Source organism: Struthio camelus, chromosome 5 (assembly GCF_040807025.1).
Source record: "Struthio camelus isolate bStrCam1 chromosome 5, bStrCam1.hap1, whole genome shotgun sequence".
In the NCBI taxonomy this organism is placed as follows: Eukaryota; Metazoa; Chordata; class Aves; order Struthioniformes; family Struthionidae; genus Struthio; species Struthio camelus.
This window is the reverse complement of record NC_090946.1, coordinates 23,264,136-23,285,586: the sequence shown is the minus strand read 5'-3', so window position 1 is coordinate 23,285,586 and position 21,451 is coordinate 23,264,136. Positions and strand designations below refer to the sequence as shown.

Genomic DNA, 21,451 nt, shown 5'->3' with positions numbered 1-21,451 from the left:
GGCCGGACACCGCCTCACGTGAGGCCGCCGGAAGGCGGAAGTGATGGCGGCGGGCGCCGGGGGGCTGGCGGCGCGGCGGCGGCGGCGGCGATAAGCAGGAGGTTCCGGGCCGGGCCGAGCCCGGGGCCCGACATGGCGGCCGGCGGCGGGGGCTGGCCGCGGCTCTGCTCGCTGCTGGCGCTGGCCGCTCTGGCGGGGCTGGCCGCGGAGGCCAAGGTGAGCCGAGCCGAGCGGGGCGCGGGGGACGGGTCCCGGTGCGCCTTGCGGCTCCTCGCCCCAACCGTCGCCCTCGCTCCCCCCCCGCGCGCGCCCCAACCGTCGCCCTCGCCTCCCCCCCCCGCGCGCGCCCCAACTGTCGCCCTCGCCTTCCCCCCCCCGCGCGCGCCCCGACCGTCGCCCTCGCCTCCCCCCCCCCGCGCGCGCCCCAACCGTCGCCCTCGCCTCCCCCCGCGCGCCCCAACCGTCGCCTTCGCCCCCCCCCCCGCGCGCCCCGACCGTCGCCCTCGCCTCCCCCCCCCCGCGCGCGCCCCAACCGTCGCCCTCGCCTCCCCCCGCGCGCCCCAACCGTCGCCTTCGCCCCCCCCCCCGCGCGCCCCGACCGTCGTCCTCGCTCCCCCCGCGCCCCAACGGCCGCCTTGGCCCGCCCCAGCCGGTCCCGCGGGTGCCACCTTCCCCCCCCCCCCCCAACGGTCGGTGGTCGGCGGTGGGTTGGCGCGGGGCTGTAAGGCCCCGAGGTGAGACGCGGCCTCTCCCGGGGCTGGTTTGTGGCGCCTCGGCTCTGCTCCCCCTTTCTGACGTCCTTGCTGGTACCTCGGCTGGTTTCTTGCTCAGGTCGTTGGTCCTGGTTCCTCCAGGTCTTTGAACGTGTTAACTTTCCCAGCCTGTCGGTGAACGCTTACCTTAGCTGTGAACGCTTGGACTGCTGTTCTAATTTTTTCGCTATCCCACAAGCATGTTAATTCATTATCACGTATTTCAGTCATTGCTTTTGTTAAAACAGAAGAACAGAGATGACAGGAGTCCCTTCTGAATGTCAGAGAGTAGTCCTTTGCAAAGGGAGGACTAGGTTTCCGTTAATTACCTCCTGCTTTTGTGAAGGTTCAGGAGCTTGGGCATCTGGTCTGGCCGTTACTTACTGACCTGCCTTCCCCGGGTGCCATGGAGCAGAGGGTTTTGCCCGAATCTGTTAAAGCGTCAGGCATGTGCCCACGCAAGATCAGATTTAGGGGGTAACTTCAGTTTATATCGAAGTCATAATTGCTGATTTTAGCGGGACGTCAGGTTGCTTTTTACTGATATCTTCATAGGAGGTTTATGAAAAGTAGAGATTGCAGTAGCTAGGTGTTGAAAGCTAGGTATGTGACACGTTGTAGAGCAGAACATAGCAAGAATTAGAACTAGTTGAGTTTTATCTGTTTTTATTAGTGCTTGTGTCTGTACAGAGCTTAAGTTTTCAGCGTTTTACTTTAGTTTTGACGTAGTGCTCTGAGATGCTGTCACGTGCAACCACAAGTCATCGTTGTGTATTCATTGAGAAGGTCTTGTCTGAGAGAAAGCTCATGTTCTTGTGTCTGACTATATAAAAGGAAAAGGGGATCTGCCAGATGTCTTATTTTACTTTCAGCTTGGTGCTCTGCTTCCACTCAGCGTTACATGTCTGAGTGCTTTCATCTTCTCTTCTGTTCCATGGTGGCTCTTCCAGCTTTGCTGCCTTACCTGACTAGAGTGTATTTAAATTCTCAGTTGTTGGTCCTTGTAGGTTAATATTTTGCATTTTGCGGCTATAATCTTATTGTCTCTGTGACTAACTGTGAGAACATAGTATCTCCTAATAGGGAAACTTCCAAATTGCGGAAGCACCTTTATATGTAGCTTCTCCATGTTTTTAATGCTAATTAACTGTTTGACTTTCCTATGGCAAGACCAGAAGTGCCTTGGTATATACTGAAATCAAGGTTTTCCAGCCGACCTACGCTCGTTTAGCGTTACTCTGATCTAACTGTTCAGTATAGATGTTTATTTATCAATACTTCTTAAGACAGTCTCTTATGATCCTGGCAAAAGTTGCCCTGAATTTCAGATAAGTCAGGCTTACCTTTTGTGTCTTATTATTTTCTCAAATAAATTACTCTGATTTCAGTTTGAGACTGCTGTCATCTATAACTCTTTGCTCGCTATCTCTGTTCTCTTCACAGGGTTTTCCGCTCTTGTGCGTTTTGGGAAAGGAAGGAATTATCTCACTAGAATATACACAAAGTAGTTTCTTTCTGGAATTGCTTTCTTCCCAGTAGTGGTCTAACTGTGATCTTTGGGTGTTAACTCTTTCTCACTTCCCATAACTGTGGGATGTTAATTTTCCTCACTTCTTTTTGCAGTGCCTCTCGTTGCTTATGCAAGTCTTCGAATTGTTTCCCTAAAGCTTGCTCTTCCAAGTTTGCATCATTTTTTCACATTTCCTTCTCCTTTATTTGGTATTCCAGTTTTGTACTTCTCTACCAGGCAGTATCCTGCTGCTGTTTAAGATAAGAGGGCTGTAGGTTATAATGGTCCACTAATAGCTTTCCTTACAAAGTTGTTTTTGCTGTTCAGGAGCAATGGTAAATGAGTACAGAATTATCTGCAAAGGCTTTTTTTGCCAACCTCCATTGGGGGTTAATATTCTTTCATTCATTTTAAACTAGTCACTGTGTTTATATTATACAGCTGTCCTCATAAATTGAATAGCTGACTTTAGCGACATAAGTAACTCCTAAAAGTATGTTAACTGTTTAAAAAGAAAAATCTGGAGTTGAAGCTCCCTTTTATTTGGAATACTATCTAAAACAATAGTGTTACTTGAGAAATTGCTCTGCTTACTGCTTTTTCTCAATAATTTTGAAGGATTGTTCTTAAACTTGAAACAATCCTGGGTAAGACTATTCAGAGACACTTGCAAGTAGTTTGTGTTAAATATTTCATGTGTTGCATCAGCAGAATGCTTTCTGTACCCTACTTTGGTCACTGGTGATAATTTGTTCTAAACATGTTGTTTATTTTTCAGAATTCTGAGGATGTCCGATGTAAATGCATCTGTCCTCCTTACAAAGACCATTCAGGACATATTTACAACAAAAATGTTTCACAGAAAGACTGGTGAGTTTGTGGGACATCAAAATTATAATGAGTCTTACTAGTTAAAGTTGTATTCCATTGTGATTATATGCAAGCCTTCTGTAACAAGGCCAGGAGAAATTACATCTTTTGCATAACTTATTGGTAATTTACTTGTAAAAGTAGTCCAGAGTTCGTCTCCAGTGAGGGACAAGGCCCAAAACCCATAATTCTTGCTTTGTCATCTTTTTTTTTTGCTTGCGTGTTTTGTTATTTATTTAGACTTGAAAATAGTAGAGAAGAACGGGAGTGTTGTAACTGAGTAATTGGAGTTCAGTGATTTGAAATTGTTTGTAGAATGGCAAGGAAACATAGCCTTGGAGCCAGGGCTCAGGAGAATTGTCTGCTCTTTCCCTACTCTTAAAACTTGCCTTGCTATCATTTAGCAATTATTTCTGGAGATTTCTGTTCTGTTCTGTGTCTGTGCTATTTCCACAGCCAGAGAGTGCAGATACATGAGACAGCTTGAGCTGTCTCACAGCACGTTGTTCCTGACAGAGAGAAGCCTTGCTTCTCTGTGCTAAAGCCATGCGCTCTGTTGTTTAGTTTATGCCAGCTATGGCGTTTGTCAGACTCTTCTCTGAGCTGAGAGCTGGCGTGCCAGGCTGGGGATGAGGGTTTGGGGGAGAAAGGGACGTGGCAATCATTTACTACATTGGCCTAGCTCTCTTGTGCAATTTCACCTTGAGTATCATTGTCTACGTGAATGATACAAATAAAACACCACACTTTGAGCTCAAGTTGATGTCTGAAGTGGTCAGAAATTCTTGGATTAACCTATTAAAATGTGAAATACTTTTTGGTATATTACTCTTCTTTTATTAGTTCTTAACACATCTGAAGACTTATCAGTCTGATGAGCAGCAACAGGATAGCAACTTGATTCTGAAGAGGTTTCATGCCCCTGAGTAGTCTCACTGAAGTAATTATAGGAATAAATTTAATGATACAAGTGTGTGTAGAGCTGTACCTTAATTTATTAAATTACTTACAGAAGAACTGTGAGAAACAACATTGTAAATTTCAGTCTAACCTAATGAACATGAAATGCACTGTCTAATAAAAGTTATTACTTTTGTCCCATATGATTAACTTAACATTAGTCCTACTATGACAGCGAGGAAGGATGCTGAGAGAATTCCAGCTGCAACAGACATTTCAGAGTAGCATTATTACTGGTTTTGTCACTCATTGCTCCTCTGCAAATGAAAATGGATTTGTCAGTGAGTGTTGCTTAATATGTGACTTTCTGGCAGAAAAGATCCTGCTTCCATTTAGTTCAGTATTGGAAATGACTGACGGAAAAGCTAGAGGCTTTTGGAGCTAGAGGAAGTTGCTAAAGGCTTGACTGATTTTATGGTGAAAGATACTGAGGCATACAGAATCTCCAAAATCTGTTTTCTTCTCTTAAATGCCATTTTGTTGAGATCATGTCTCAGGAGACCATCTGGGAATGTTTTATGGCTTTGATCTTCAGTTTGAGATGTCGTCTTGCTACTTTTAAAAGGCTTGATTGCTGGTTCACGTATACTAAAATAAAGAAATTTAGTGCTGTGCTTGGGCTTGTGCATCTGTGTAAGTGATTTATTATTGAATAGAACAGGATGATAAACATCATCCTTTTGGTGTTTAGATAAGTCACTGATTTAAGAGACAAAAGCCAGATCGATTTCTAGTGTCTTTATGAATTATGAATGGTATAACGATGACTTGGTTTATCCTGTCATAAACGTAAAAAATAATTTTTAATATTGAACCTGTATCATGCATGATGATATTCTTATTTAGGTGTTTCAGTTCTTTCACTTGAAGTGCTCATTTTTTTCAAGCTTCAAAGACTGGCGGACAGTGTTACGTTATTGTCAGTACGAGATGATGGTGCTTTGATCCCATTAAAAGCATTCACTGTTCTAGATTCAGGCTAAGTACTATCGCAGGCAATCCAGTCCTGATGAATAATGCACTAGGCAAGCGTAATGATGTCTAAATCTAAGCACCTAGCGACAGTGTATTCGCTTAAATAACCCACTTTGAAAGGAGTCTATTGTTGCTTCGTGTTTGGAGCCTGACTGCTCCACCATTATAGTGGTGGATTTGGAAGGGAGGGAGGACACCCTGTCTTCTAGCGGGAAAAACTGAACATCTATCTGTGCAGAAGCTGCCCTTCTGACTAGCCCGGCTCACACAGGAGGAAACACTTCCTCAGTGCTGTTATTAGAGGCATAAGGGAAAGGGTGGGAATGAACATACTTCAGGAAGGGGTTATCCTTTTCCACGTTTTCTTTCAAAATGACTATGGAATGACAGTCCAAGGAGATCTATTATCAAAATTCTGAGATTTTAATGGCTTTTATACTTCCTAGCAACTTGAAACACTGAACTAGAGAAAAAAAATGCTGACCTTAATATTTGATAATTCACAGTAACAGCCTTCCCACTGTTCTTAAGCAGCATACTGATGTAAGCCTGCAGTATTATGAATTATGCAGCAATTATGAAATTGCTTAGATTATAGCTTCACTTATCTTTGATTTTATAGTTTGAATGTGGCATTTTGGCATGGAAACCGTAATTCCAATTACAAATAAGTGGAAAAAATAAACCTTCCGATCCTCTTGAGAGAATGGATTAGATGTTTAATAGTTTTAGTTTTGAAGGAGAAATACAAACAAAACAGAAAAGATGAGTTGATGTCTGGCCACATGGCTCTGCAGCGTCTTCATCTAGCGCAGTACAATGCAGAATCATAAGCTACTGCTGTCAGTCAGGCACTTTATTACCTACTTCTATCTGTACCACCACTGAGTTAACAAAGATAAAGGCAAAACCTGTTTTCTTCTGCCTGTGCTGTGCCCTGGAAAGGAGCTTGGGATGTGAGCTCTGAACAGCCAATCTGAGTCGGCACAAGGACTGGAATTGCGTAAATTACTGGCAGAAGTAGTCTCGTGACAGCTGGATTTAGTGCTGTGGTATAGAATGTCCACAAGATTATCAGTCACGCCTTTTTGCATGGGAGCTGACTTCTAATCTGTAATCTTTTAAATCAAATTACACTTTTGCATCCTGGTCCGGTGCTGAAAACTGGTTGCTGCTTATTTACTGTTAACGTTGCTTAAAAAACCAACCCATATGACTTCATTTTTTTTCTGTAGTGCCTGTAACTCATGACAGTAAAAACAAGACTTCCATTCATGAGCAAAAAGAGGTTAATCTTCCTTCGGACACTGGAAGGATAGACTAAAGCTCTTAAAATATGATGGAGAAAGAAGCAGGCTATAGCTGGAATTTACTTTCATCTGATATCAGTGTCAAATGATGCGTTCCCTCTGGGAGTGTACTGTGCTCTTAATGATGAGCAAGCTCAAATCCTTGAATTTGTTATGCGAACAGCTGTAAGCTCTTGTATTTTTCAGTGAAAACGTAAACATCTATATTTAGTTAAAGTTCTTATCAGACTTGTTTAGTAGCTTGTCAATAGCCTCTTCCTTACTTAAGTAAAATAGTTGTGGCATAGTGATTTGTTAAATCTTGGATCCCTATAATTCAGAACAGTTTAACTTAACAAAAGGTGACTTCTTAACTCATGCAACTGGAGTCTGTGTGCATCTGAAGCTGTGAGATCCGCCTGCATAGTGGAATAGGTAGGGTAGGGTAAAACCAGCTCAGAACTAACTGAGCAGTTTTTCTTTCCTCAGCGACTGTCTTCATGTGGTTGAGCCTATGCCTGTCCCTGGACCTGATGTAGAAGCGTACTGTTTACGTTGTGAATGCAAATATGAAGAGAGAAGCTCTGTCACAATTAAGGTAAACAATATAATTCTGTTGGTGTATATATTAAATATTTCAACCAAATTCGTAAATAGGTCTGTCCTCTTTTAACTTTTAGAGGAATATTCTTTTTAGCAGAAGAACTCTTCTAAAGCAGCATACGATTTAAGGGTTCCCCTCCCCCAATGCAGCTGTTCACAATTTAGCTTGAATAGTAATGATAACATCAAGGTATAGCTGAAGGAGCAGGCTTAAGAACCTTTACTGAACATGGCAGAGCTTGAGATTAAGCTTTATACCCTGCTGACTTTTTTTTTTTTTTTTTTGGGTCAAGCTTTGTACTTGATATTTTATAGGATCTCTTATTATTCAGCTGTCTTACTTAGTAGAAATTTCCTTTGTATGCTGGGAAGCTAAGATGAGCAAAATCAGCCATGTTTGCTCTAATGGATGAACTCCAAATTCTTCACTCTTCTCCTTTCAAAGACTTTGTCTCCTAGGCTGGGGTGAATAGATTATACAGTCTACCTTTTCTTCTTTTATAGCTTGGATTGCGTTTTCTTTTTGATCTTTTAGAAGCTTAGTATTTCTTTTTTCCTTCACATTTTTCTCAGTGATCTCAGTGGATGTTTGAGTGCAGAGCCATGCTAGAGAATGGAGACCATGAAGGAACCCCTACATTTTGTCACTTCAGTTTAATACTTGATGTCTGTTCCTGGGAAATATGCTCTAGAGGACCCTGCTTGAGCAGGGAGGTTGGACTAGATGATCTCCAGAGGTCCCTTCCAACCTAAACGATTCTGTGATTCTTGGTTGGGGTAAGATTTGTAACACCAAGTTGTATTACAAGGGACAGCAAAGCCCAGCTAAGAGAAACTTTGTTTCAAACTGTATTTGTCCGCATCCAAACCCTTGTGATATTGTGTTGGTAGTTTGGTGGCTTTACTTTGTGGGTTTTTAAATCGTCTAGTGACGCTTCCAGAGATCAACAGGTTTATCCCAAACTTTGCACATGCCTTTCTTTTAGTCCTTGCTGCCTGCTGAGAGATTGTGAGAGTAATGTTGTAACACTGGCATAAATTGTGCATATGTTTTATATTGTGCAGGTTACAATCATCATATATCTGTCCATTTTGGGCCTACTTCTTCTGTACATGGTTTACCTTACATTGGTGGAGCCTATACTGAAGAGACGTCTCTTTGGACATTCACAGCTTATACAAAGTGATGAAGACATCGGGGTGAGTTCGCCTGAACGCATACTTGGGAGGATGTAAAGATTGGGATGGTTATTTGTTAAGTAAATTCTTGGGATGATTAGCTTTTTGCCAGGCATTTAATTTCTTTTCCTGAAGGGAGAGGCTGTTCTTCACAGGAGTCAGAAGGCTGTATGATGACTTTCCTGAAGCCACTATCTCTTCCTTCCCCCCCCTGTTTCTCCTAACTGGATTAGAAAGTAGTAAGGTGAGGAGTGCTTCTGTTATTCTAGCTCGAGACATGGAGTTTATTTCTCAGAGCAGAAATAGAGTAGGAAAGGAGTAAGCTCACATAGGCACATCTTCTGAAGGGCTAATGATTAGCATGGTCTTGCTAGTGCTTGCATTTTATGTGAATTACCTACTGCTTGGATTTCTCTCTACAAAGAGAAAATATACACTGAGAGGTTACCTCCTCTTTTGTACTCCAGCTTGAGTTTGTTGATGCTAAAAATTCAAGGAGGAGTTACTATAATGAGGTAATACAAATTACTTCAGCATGAAGCACTATTAGCATTAGAGCTAGAAGCAAAAATGTGATCGTATATTCCCACAGATGAGAACAGCCTTTTGCAGGAGGAAAAGGGGAGTAGTCCGTTGATGACAAATGACAGCAGACTTTCTTCTTTCTTGCTGGCCTTCCCCATCGCTGACATAATGTTTTTAACTTGTAATAAAGAAGAAATGAAATTGTCTTCAGTCCATTGCCCCAAAGACATTTAAGATCTTATGAAACCTGGTATTGGAAACAGTGAAAGGCTTTAATGCCTGGTCAGTGTCGATAAGGAAGACTAGTTGATGGGAGAGGTCATCTGGAACCAATGTACCAGTACAGGCTGGCGGTGCACCACTTGGAGAGCAGCTCTGCAGAGAAGCACCTGGGCATCCTGGTGCACACCAGGCTGACCATGAGTCAGCATTGCGCCCTTGTGGCGAAGGTGGCCAATGGTATCCTGGGCTGCATTAGGAAGAGCATTGCCAGCAGGTCGAGAGAGGTGATCCTTCTCTTCTACTCAGCCCTGGTGAGGTAACTTCTGGAGTGCTGGGTCCAGGTCTGGGCTCCCCAGTGCAAGAAAGACGTGGACTTACTGGAGGGAGTCCAGTGAAAGGCCGCAAAGATGACTAAGGGATTGGAGCACCCCTCATTCAAGGAGGGGCTGAGAGAGCTGGGGCTGTTCAATCTGGAGAAGAAAAGTCACAGGGGGATCTTATCAATATTTATAAATACTCGGTGAGAGGGTGTAAAGGATACGGAGCCAGACTCCGCTCAGTGGTGCCCAGTGACAGGACAAGAGGCAATGAGCACAAACTGAAACACAGGAAATTGCGTTCGAGCACAAGAAAACACTTCCTTATTGTGAGGGTGACTGAATGTTGGCACAGGCTGCCCGGAAAGGTTATTGAGTCTTCATCCTTGGAGATACTTAAAACCCAACTAGACATGGTCCTGGGCAACCTACTTGAGTTGACTCTGCTTGAGCAGGGGATGGATCAGGTGGTCTCCAGACATCTCTTGCAACCCCAACTATTCAGTGATTCTGTGATCTTTGTATTGAAGAGGAGCTTGGAATAGTATAAAAATATGGAGTATGGCTCTGTAACTGTAAGGAATTTTGTAAAGCTTATGAATCTGTAAGCATTGGAGAAGTATCATCATGAAGTAATGGGGGGAAAGTATTCTAAACTAGCAGCCAGACTGGTGGCAAAGTGTCAGTGTTGAAAAGCATGAAATGATAAAGGAGTTTGAAGTCTGATGATAACATCAATGTAGTTGCTACCCTGAGTGCTGTTTTCACTGGTAAAGTTCCTTTCAAGTGTGCTGTAACCTTAGCAAGAGTTTCTAAAACCAAACCCAGTCAATGAAACAAGATTTCCATTTGCTTTAACCTAAGCCTTTCAGCAGATGTGAGCACTGTTGAGGTAAATGAGACCTACTTAAAAAGACTTAAAGTATTTATTAATCTCTTACAATAGAATCCTTAAGAATATTTTTAGCATTCCTTCAAATAAATCGGAGGTTAATAGGAGATAAATTACTTTGGTCATGGTGAAACTATTATGATGACAACACTTAGAAAATACATTTAAATGTTTTTAAATACCCAGTAGTTCTGGCTGCTTGTTATTTCAGTGACTTCATAGATTTGAATGTATCCAATTTGGTAAATGTTATGCTCTGTATCGGTGTTTTTAAGTGGGTCACACTCAGTTGTGCCATATTTTTGAAGTGAACTGTCATTGTTAGTAAACTGAGGAAAAGCATATTCTTTAGCTCTATGTCTCTTCATCAGCAATGGCCACAACAGCCATCTTGAGTTAAATAAAAAAAAAAAAAAAAGAAGTTAGATAAAAGTTTAAATGAAGCATTTTTCTTAGATAATAGCTTTTATCAGCTGTGCCTTCTTTTTGTACCTTGATTTCGCAGCAAAAATGTGTGATTGTCACCCCAGTTTAAGCTAATATTTGGAATAAAGCGTATTAAGACAGGAGTATACTATTTTTGTTGTGAACCAATGTTTCTGTGCTTGCTTGTGTCTTAGATGGAGATATATTCCATGTGTCTTTGTATTAAAGTCCTAAGATATTTCACAGTCACTTCTAGGAGGATATTGGTTTTTTTGGAAAGGAGGGATTGGAGTGACTCTCTGTCTGCATCCTCATAGCAAATTGGGCAAATTCCTGCTTGAATCAAATGAACTTGTGCTGTAAGCTGTACCTCAGTTGGATAAATTGTTATAATACCTCCAAATCTGGAGTGGAATTTTCTGGGTGTAGGTAGAAGAACTAAAATAAATCCTATGGGAGAGCTTTAGTTAACTACAGAATGAATTCATCCTAAATTCTGGATCCACTTCATCCAATTCCATGTTTTGCTTTGTCTGTTACTGTGTCCCGTCTTGTGTTTGCAGAGTCACTAGTGCTTATATCTTTGAACGGAAAGCACGCTAGCTCCTTGCTACGTTCATGCTACTCCCTTCCCACTCATCCTTCTTCAGTAGGCAGTAAGTGTGGAATAAGTAAAGGTCTTTCATGGCTTATCCCCTTCCTTGTCTTCCCTCTTAAAAGTCTTGAGGTATTGATCCTTGTTTCACTCTGAAAATACCAGTCCTCATAAGTTTCTTTTTGTGTTGTTGAACTTCAAAAAAAATGTTTGTTCTTTCTCTCTTGTTGCCCACTGATAGCAGTGGCAACGGATGAACATAAGCTGCTTCTGTAGACCACCCTCTTTTTGATTTCTTTCTTTGCCATGTTGTCTACACAGAAACTGACAGTAGTTAGTCTTTGAGCTGAGACAATTGTTTGTCAGGCTAGGCAGTACTATCTAGCTTTTCCCGTGCTCTCTTTCTGTCCCTGTGTTTCTTGGTGGAAAGATGCTGCTATTGTGATTTGGTTTCACTGTGAAGTGATTTGCCTCCTGTTAACTTCCCATTCTAGGTATAGCCAGATGTATAATCTTTTTACAGTGAGATTACAACTCTTTGGGTCAGGGGTTGTCTCTTGTTCTATATTAGCCCATTTCTTAGCCCATGGAGGCCCATGTGTGTCTTTGGGACTTGTCAGCATCACTCCAGTAGATATCATGAATGACAATTTGTGTGCTACTGAGACTTATAATTGAGCCATTCTACACAGCAGCATGTCACAAATAAATTATCCATTAATGTAAACACTTTTAAAAGCTTTTGGGAATAAAAAGGAAGATGAAGTGTAGACATAGCACAAAGGATAAACACTTACTTAATACAGGACATATGTTCTCTTTTTATCATTTGCGCTATACGTTGCATGCATGATGCTTTCTGACATTAGCTTTAAAAACACGACTTTGTCGAAAGCAATTTAACAACCACATAAGAGGTTCCATTCCAACTTTCACTGTTTTTGACTTAGATTTATTTATTAGAAGAAAATACAGCTTTGCAGGTATTGTTAGGAAACAAACAGAGTAAATATTAAACAAGCACTTGGTTATTGTTGAGCTCTTTGCCACTTAAACAGCTGTATTTACACTTTGCTTTTAGACAGCTTAGTACAATGGGTTTAGTTTGGTAAACATCAGTGTGTGTTGGTTTTATATAGAATCTTTGTGTGAACATCCCAGGCTGCCTTACGGTAAAAGGCTGAGCGCTGGCAGAGCACCAACTCTTTAATTCAGTTTTACAGTGAAGCGCATTCCTGATGATGAATGGGAGGGTCCCGATATCTGGGTCTGTTCTAAGCTTCTACCCCAACAGCTACTAATGGATGCAAAGCTCTAGGCATCTCTAGGCAGCAACTGTAGGCAGCAAATAATTGTTTGACTATGTAGTGAAGTTTGGTCTACTTGGCAAACCTGTGGAAGTTACTTTGAATGAAAAATTGAAGTATAGTTCTAACTATCAAACACCTGTGTTGTCACATTGGCTGACGAGCTGGTTAAATAGCTTGTTTTGCCTGGGGGGGGGGGGGGGGAAGTACTTGCTAACAGCAGTTGTTGGGATCTAACTACTAATTTTTGCCGTTTCAGGATCACCAGCCTTTTGCAAATGCCCATGATGTGCTGGCTCGTTCTCGGAGCCGTGCCAACGTCTTGAACAAAGTGGAGTATGCCCAACAGCGTTGGAAGTTACAGGTCCAAGAGCAACGCAAATCTGTCTTTGACCGTCATGTTGTGCTGAGTTAATTGTCTCAGTAGTAACTCCAAGGAAGGACTAATTGAAAGAGCTGACTTACGTCTTCCTGATCCTACCACTTCAAAGGGGTTCTCTCTAATGATTCCTTACTGATAGAAAGAAGTATTTGAACTTTGAAAGAATGTACTGGAGTGGAAACTATTAAAATAAATTTAGTTAACCAAAAGCTAAAAATCTTTACATTTTTCAAATGGCTTTTACTAACAAAGCTTAAAAAACAATTACAGAAAACCGTGAGGTATCTTGGGTTGTCACTGTGGTACCTTATTTAGAGTTGTGACTTTATGGTAATTTTAAGCTATATCTTTCCCTTTACTACTTATGTGATCAAAAAGTACCTGGGAACACAGTAATTACTTAAAACTCACTAATCACTTTATGTAAAGATCTTTTGTAAATATACTTGGATTTTCTGCTGACTAATGCTAGGTACTAGAAATCTAAGTCTTGCAGTGCGGTTTTCATATCAGAGAATGAAATCCTGATTGGCTGTGTTCATCATTTGATTTCTTGCACTCGTGCTTTGAAGATGCTATACATTAAGTGATGTTTGCAGATTTGAGGCAAAACTTAAACGGACACTGACTCTTTGAGCTGCATACTTAAGTACTGTGATGTAGATAAACTCCAATGCAGTGCATATTAAGACAGTGTTGGCATTTTGTTCTGTTTTGCTCTGATAGCTTAATATGTTGTTATGTGAGATAACTCTTAATCTGCTCCCTTTCTTTTCATGGGTAAAGTCTCAGGAGTTAGTATGTGATGAAATATTTATTATAAAAAAATCTTTCTGCATCTGTGTGCACTGATGGTATAAGGCACATACTTTCTTTAGCATCTGTCATCCTGGGGATTAGGTTTTTTTTTTTTGTTTTTTTTTTTTTTAATCTGTGATTCTATACTCATCTCTCTAAGAGGTATACATTACTAGATAACTGACTTTCATATATCCCCTTTGGAATGTAACAATTAAAGATAAAACTGATTTTCGAAAAAAGGATGTGCGATATCCATGTCATCATTTCTCTCCTTCAGTATTCTGCATGTAAATTCCATATATAAATGCATTTCTCTGAAAATGCTTCAGAGTAGAAATATGCAGTGGTGTGCAGTGCTCGGGTAAGGGAAAGAATGGCTCACCAAACTGCTGATTGAAAAAAGCAGTTTGTAATCCCTGACTCAAATTTAGCGAATTGTCTTACAACAGTTTTCAGTTCCAGCGTCAAGGGAAATGGTATATAGAACAGTGCTCTTGGTTGGGAATGCCAAGTGCAGTCTTGGCTTTCTTAATCAACAGCCTGGGGAACTGGATGGATGTGGCAAATAAAGGGATTGTACCTGTACAGGTAATTTTTTCACACCAGGGATGGAAACATAGTTGCCCTATAACAACATTTGCAGTAACTCAAACTAAAGCTTCTTGCACAAAAAAAGAATTAATTTGAACAGAATTTATAACGGATGTCTTAAATTGATGGGGGCACAGGATTCTTCTTTTAAATAAAAAACCAATAGAAAGTGGATTGACAGGACAAGAAATCCACACTTGGGTTCAATTACTGTACTCAACATCCAACCTGATGAGTCAAGAATCAGTTATGATAGTGATGCACCTAGGATCCCCTAAAGAAGAAGCATACAAATTGTTTGTTTTATGCATGCCTGTCTACCAGTTCTAGTAGTTGTTCAGCTTTTAAAGTTGTGTCCTATTCCCTGGACAAGTATATAGTGAGGAATATATAGAGCTATAGAGATTCTATATAGACCGATTGCCCCATGCTTGGATTCTAAGTTTAAGCAAAGTTTTAAAACATTTGTCTTGCTGCTGGTTGCCCCATGTTTTCATTTTTTTCCTTGAAGACTTCTGTAAGCACTTTTATTAAAGGCCTATTAGAAAGTTTTATACTGCTTAAGATTAAGGGAAATTCTCCCACATTAAAGTAGGCATAGTGAAGATTAAATATGAGGATATTAAGTTGACTCTGTGTGTCCCCACCTCTATTTTGGAGATAAGTCCATCCCAAATTCCTTCTAAATAAATGCTGACTTTCTGTATTTAAAATGGAGGCTATGAAAAAGTGCTTTTTTATGCATTCACATTCCAGCTAAAATGTAATTCTGGTACTAGTATAAAACTCATGTACTTGGTAGAAGTACCAGTAGCTTGTTTATCATTGTTAATATGCAGTAATATCAGCTTGAAAAAGCTGTAGGCAAAGGTGTTGCAAAACAACTGAGTCTTTTCGATTCCTGGCTTATGCCTGGAGACTAGTCACAAAGGGCAGTACAGCACACTGCTCTGAAACCATCAGGAATGCACCTCTTCCCTTCTAACCCTGAAGAGGGTATCTGAGCAGTTTCTTCTCCCCAAGGGGTGTGAAAAAGAAGGAATAAGGGATAAGACTTGGGCTCATTATTGAGTTTTGGGATAGGAGCGCACAGCTTCAAAGTAGTTGAAGATCTTGTGACCTGGTCATAGCAATCTAATATCAATTTAATCCATACTCTTATTCAAATATTGATTTCTGCGTTCACTGTAATGGCAAATTCTTAACTAAATTCTAGTTGATTGTTATATGTAGACGTTAAAGTACAACATTCCAATAAAGGAAATTACCACCTTAGCAAACTGCAAGAGAATGCAAATCGGAAGTAAACAAAAAACATTCCTGATTACTTTCTGAGGTAATCCAGTTGTGTTCAATAGAGTTTTAAAATTTCTAGTCATCACTGTCAGGATTTGTTGCCATTATAGGTATGATGTGGGTGGAAAAGCCGAACCAGAAATGAGCAGATCCAACCATAAGCTACTTTGCATGTTGTCAATTGACTATAAATTACAGTAATCATTGACTCAGCGGAACAAGCTGCATAATTCAGGTAAGAGACTTACATGTTGCTATATCTAGAAATAGATCTTCACTGAATATCAGTGTTACTGTAAATCACTTCTATCAGCTATTTAATATGAGTGCTTGTGTAGCTTTTTAATGACTTGTGTTTAGTATGACCTATTGATTAAATATAGTGTATAAAGAATGGAAAATATTAACTTTTCTTTAATATCATTCAGATATTTTCAGATGTTATTCGTCAGTCTTAAAATAGCACATCTTGTTTCCTTGGGTTTTACTTTCATCTGAAGATTGGTGAGTCTGTAGTCTAATAGGAAGACAATTCTAGCATGTGAATTTTGTACTTTGTGCAGACAGAAAGGTGGCAGATTTTGTGGAATGCTGTTGTGCAGCAGAACTGCCAGTGCTAAGCAACCAATGCTGCAAGTATCTCTTTTTGAGGGGGTTATACTGGTTTTGGCTTTTTTGCTATGTGAAAACATTTTTACTATAATGTTTTTTTTGCTCTATAACGAACTTTATTCGGTGATAATGTCTTTCCATCATGTTACAGTAGAAATTAAAAAGAAAATAACCCAACATGGGCCATTAGCAAAGGGAAAGATGACTGTCTGCTATTTTCCTTTTATAATGGGTATATGTGTTCAGCTCTGATCTTTCTGCGTGCATAGTAATTCATAATGAATGTGTGTTCATGCTGCTGGCCTCCTTACAGAAGCATCTGTTTTTGAGATGTATGTGACTCTTGTATAACAGCATGCTATAAACAAATACTCAACTCATAGGATTTCTGTATTGAGATCCATTGCATTAGAAAAATGGATGACACTGAATATAGATGTATTTTGATGGAATATGGTATGAGGATAGACCCACACTGAGTGACAATTCTTTCCCTATTAAAAGTGACAGGTATGAAATTATTGGAAGACTTGCAATCTCTCCATGTCATTGTGAAGGATTAAGGGAATCCTGTTTATGTTGTGGAGCTCCGGTCTGAACATTTGAAGCTTTGTTCAGGTTCTTGTAAGTAGCAGAATCTAGGTCTTTCTAGTAACCTACTTAATGTTCAGGTGGCATTTCCATTACAGAAGGTGTAATAAAGCCTAAATGTTCCATAGAAAGCAGCATACAGATGAGAAAGTGAATGGTAAGCAAGAGTGTGTCTGGGTGCCTACTGTGTAGGCAAGTATTGCTCCCAGTCAGGGAGCAATGGATCACAGTACATTTTTCTTAAGGTATCATTAGCTATTTTACACGTATTTTTAAGTAGCTGTTAGGTAACAAGATCATTGTTACGGTGTGCTGAGATTTAGCTGTTATATAACGTTATTGGGAAGGCACTATAGTATAGCTTTCTATAAGACACTGAGAAGTTATCTTTCTCATAGCTACTCAAATCACATATATGTTTATGCCTGCTCTGCTGCTCTAAAGAGCGAGTATGTGTTTTTAGTGGGCCAATCTGAATTACAGGTTTCTAGCAGTGCTCCAAGCACTGTGTAGAATCCCTACTTCTTAGTAAAATAATTCGTAACTGGAGGAATGTGATCAGAAGGCGGTGGTCTTTTTTTTTTTTTTGCATTTAATGTCAGCTAATAAATTGATCTTTTTGTAATCACTCATCACTAGTATCATATTTAGTATTCTATATCTGTATTTAATATACAGGTAAGTGCAGGAGCATGGGGACCCAAGGAGATACCAGGTTTGCCAAGAATTCATCCGTTAGCCTTTTTGTAAAACTTTTTACATAGAACAGGTGCAATACCTGACAGGCATAAAATTGAGATCCGTTCCCTGCACAAGCTTTCCATCTACTCAAGGCAGTGAGTGAGACATGAAACGAACGGAGAGAAAAAGTAGCGTGTGCTGTAAAAGGTTTTTGGTAAGGGTAAGGAGTCTCTTACTTTAATTGTTTGTTTAATTTTTTCAAGGAAGGAGAAGGGGGTAGAGAGAACATCTCAGATGTTGGCCTGTTTTTTCTGGGATGTAAGTTTTAGTGGAATCTGAGCAAGCTAGGTCTGTGTGGGAGATATAAAGGAAGTTCCTCTTCCTTTCTAAATCTGAGGTCAAAGGAAACTTTGCTGCCTCCTTTAGGAGGCTTTGATGGCTTTATTTTCTTAAAACCTGTAGTGAATTTGTATCTGTGTTGCTAATTTGCGCCCTCCTGTGTGTTCAAATGGAACATGGTCTGTTCTTATGTAATGATCTTCCAACACCATTCCGAAATATTGCAAGTGCATTAAAAGTCTGTCCTGGAAAATGCCAGAAATGCCAAGTGTTGGTAAGTCCTGCTGAGTGGGGTTTTTTTGTTTTGTTTTCTTTACTGTTCAATATGACTTGTTAAACTGTTACATAATTATACATCTCCAGGTTAAAAGCAGAACCTGATGGATGGCAAAAGCTGCTGTAACTTCATGGACAAGTTGTCCATCTGTAGTGACACTCAGCGCATACAGCTGGCAAGGTCTTTCTGTGCAGACCCCGTGGTCAAATTTCATGTGTACCCAGAAACAGCAAACCAGGTCACTTGCTCTGAAGATTTGTCATTCCTTCCTTTCATGTCGGAGCATCTCATCACAGAAAATTTCTACAGCGAGTCCTGCACCTTTCCCTATCAACTGCCTCGTTCCAATTACAGCAGAAGTGAGTACTCCTACGGACCAGCTTTCATCAGAAAGAGGAATGAAAGGGAAAGACAGAGAGTGAAATGTGTCAATGAAGGATACGCCAAACTGAGGCATCACCTACCTGAGGAATACTTAGAGAAACGGCTCAGCAAAGTAGAGACACTCCGTGCTGCCATAAAATACATTAGCCACCTACAGTCTGTTCTGTACAGCGAATCTGCGATGCCAGAAAAAAAGATCATGGAACCAAGCCAAGCACCTAAAGCAACTAACAAACAAAACCAGTTTTTGAAGACTATCTAAACTCTTCCAAACCAAGCAAAAGTTATCCTGTCTAGGAACCTAATAACCACTATATTATTAATGGCGTGCTTTTCTTGGTGCATTTGAGGAGCAGATCATATCACACATCAGTATTTAACCCAAAGAAAAGAGTTTTAATTTCACAAATAGAAGCTACAGTTAGCTATGAAAAAGGCAACTAGCGAAATAGCATCTGAGTGGCTTAAACTAATTCATGGAAATTGGAAAGCATGTCTAAAATTGCTACCAAACCAATAATGCATACCTGTACAAGGAAAGTAACTATATACCATCACACCCTGCATGCTTTTAAATAAAATGCGAGTTTTCCACTGGTTGGGACTGAAGTCCTTTTATTTTCAGTCATGTTATTGGTTTACTCCTGCATGCACTTTGTTAAAAGATTTTTGTTTTAATTGGCAATGTTTTTCCTACAAAACAAGGAGGACTTTTAAAAAGTCCTTAGGAATGTTGTGAGAAACGAACAGAAAGGATAAATTGGTTTGGGGGTGGGGGGAGAGGAGGAGAGCAACTTGCCAAAGCATAGTTACAAGCTTAGGAAGAGCATAATGTCTTGCAAGTGCAATTCTATCCTTTTCTTGTTAACCAATACATTCATCAAAAACTGTTGGCTTGTCCTAATTTCTATTGAAAACCAGATTCTTCTTCAGTTTGTGAGTGTGCTTACAAGTTACTAGGACTGCTCACACAATACAGTGTGTGAAGAGGGTTAGCAAGAGCAGGTCTTGGAAAAATTGTATCCTACAACAGAAATTCTTCAGCACTTTCACTGATAACGGTTGAGGTCTGGTATGGTCTTTTTTCCCCTCCTAATCTGTTTCTTTTTGCTATCTACTGACAGTTTTGGCCCAGCGATCTAGAGCAGGTTTATGTGAAAGTGATTAAGAGTTTAGCTCATAACTTGCAGCTGGCAGCATGAGAGGGGTTAATGGGTGGGTGCAGCAGAATGTAGAGAAAATGGTGACAGACTTCTGCCTGTCTATCCTTGTCCCTAAATGCAACCAGTCATCTCCTCTGTTGTGTTGCTTTTATGGGAGTGAATTGAAAAATACCCACAAAATGCAATTAATCCCACTCACACACACAAAAAAAAAAAAAAAAAAAGAAAAAAAAACCACTATCCTTTATCAAGGAAGAAAGGGAGATTAGAGATCACAGCAGCGATCGACAGGAAGATTCCTGCATGATGTTCTGTCATTTTTTGATATTCACCTTGAAGAAAAAGGGGATAATTCATGGATCCTTTCCTGTTATTATGAAAAGGGAAAGTTCATAAAATGATTTGACCCCCAGTTTGTCTCAGCTTCAACCCTTCTGTCCACTTTATAAACCAATATATTTGTAACATCCCATGGTATTTTTTTTTAACTGAATCACAGTTTCATATAATGTTATTTTGCCCATGCAAAAAATGTTAGAGGGCACTATACCCTCTCATAATCCATTCTCTGCCCTCAGACTTTAGTGGAATATCTGGATCAGCAGAATTGTATTTGAGAGTTTAAAACTGTGTAGGTAAGTGGTAGACGAATGGTCACCTCTGTAGTTGTGTCCCGCTAGTTTTTAGCCAGTAAGATCAACACGTCAGTTCCTGTTAGTGATGACTATGGCAACCTCCTTAGTAACTAGGGAACAGTAGCAGCAAATGGTTTCTTGCATCAAAAAGGGAAAAGGGCAAGACTTCTGCATCTGGACTGCGTCCAAAGTAACAAGATTTAGCGTTATCAATAGCTGGTAAGTTCAAAATATTGCTGTGTTTAAGGGCTTGGAGCTATCCAGAAAAACCTCATAAAGTGTTACAGATTGTCTTTGTCACTGCCCAATGTTATACATAAATAAGGGGACCTGGCTCTCCTCAGCAGTTATAGCACTGAAAAGGCTTGAAGATGGGCTTAAATTAAACAATGCTTGCATTTCTTGGGAAAGCATTACTGATTCCAGCTTGTTTTGTTTAGTAGCGTGGGAGTTTGGGTAGCTGTGAAATAAGTGAGCATGTTGCAATGATTTCCTCATTTAAAGACACGTTTTACAGCATTTAATCTACTCTTAGTTCTTGCTGGGTTTGGTGCATTAATTTTTTTGGAGGTTATATATAACAAGGGCATGTAGAAACTGAGAAAAAGTGCTCCTAGTTCATATCTCTTTGTTATCTAAGAAACAATAATATTCAAAGCTAAACGTTTTCAGAAGTGCCTTATATGAGAGGTTAAACTGTATTTTTTTAATTAGGCACTTCAAATTTGTATCTCATTGGGTTTCCATTGCAAATTTTACCGTAAGCATGCTAAACATCTCTAGGCAATATAAAAAACTGAGATGGAACCTTGTCTACTAAATTTTTTCAGATTACCAGAGATAGCATCACATCATGAACCTCACTGTGACAGGCTCTGAATAGTTACCACTTGTCAAATCTGAGCGTCTCTTTCTTTCTCATGGCAAGCTATAATCTTGCTGTTATAAAACGTGACAGGACAGCTTGAAGATCAAAATATTTCTTCTTAATGCATCACTATAAATAACACAAGTAACAGGCAACTGTAGTCTAACTTTACATTCAAAAACTGTCATGTTTACTCAGCTATGTCAACTCCAGCTGCAGTTGTTGTCATAGCTTGTAAAATAGGGAAGGTTTGACTGGGACAGCGTAGAAAGAAACTTTTAAGGAGAATGTAGGTGTAAGAAGAGAGAGCTGAATGTTACAGAAGTAAACAGAAGTTGGAGGAAGGAAAGAGCGTTGTTCTTCTGGAGCTTTTCATAGCATTTCTAGTTTTTTGGGGTGTTTTTGTCAC

General features: G+C 40.2%; 2 protein-coding genes across 2 annotated transcripts; both read left to right on the top strand.

Moving 5' to 3' along the window:
* Window positions 1–10: 10 nt before the first annotated feature.
* Window positions 11–13,847, top strand: TMEM9B (TMEM9 domain family member B). Its single transcript, XM_068945018.1, has 5 exons — window positions 11–216; window positions 3,041–3,132; window positions 6,846–6,954; window positions 8,025–8,159; window positions 12,682–13,847. Exons 1-5 carry the CDS (start codon window positions 133–135, stop codon window positions 12,835–12,837), a joined length of 576 nt encoding a protein of 191 aa, XP_068801119.1. The 5' UTR covers window positions 11–132; the 3' UTR covers window positions 12,838–13,847.
* Window positions 13,848–18,095: 4,248 nt separating this feature from the next.
* Window positions 18,096–18,638, top strand: ASCL3 (achaete-scute family bHLH transcription factor 3). The gene has a single exon (XM_009680245.2). It carries the CDS (start codon window positions 18,096–18,098, stop codon window positions 18,636–18,638), a length of 543 nt encoding a protein of 180 aa, XP_009678540.1.
* Window positions 18,639–21,451: the final 2,813 nt, after the last annotated feature.

Excerpts from the sequence above, each read along its gene's own strand:
- TMEM9B (XM_068945018.1), top strand. The coding sequence starts at position 133 with ATGGCGGCCGGCGGCGGGGGCTGGCCGCGGCTCTGCTCGCTGCTGGCG. Across the intron at positions 217-3,040 it reads GGCTGGCCGCGGAGGCCAAG|AATTCTGAGGATGTCCGATG; the intron begins GTGAGCCGAGCC and ends TTTATTTTTCAG. Across the intron at positions 3,133-6,845 it reads AATGTTTCACAGAAAGACTG|CGACTGTCTTCATGTGGTTG; the intron begins GTGAGTTTGTGG and ends TTCTTTCCTCAG.
- ASCL3 (XM_009680245.2), top strand. The coding sequence starts at position 18,096 with ATGGATGGCAAAAGCTGCTGTAACTTCATGGACAAGTTGTCCATCTGT.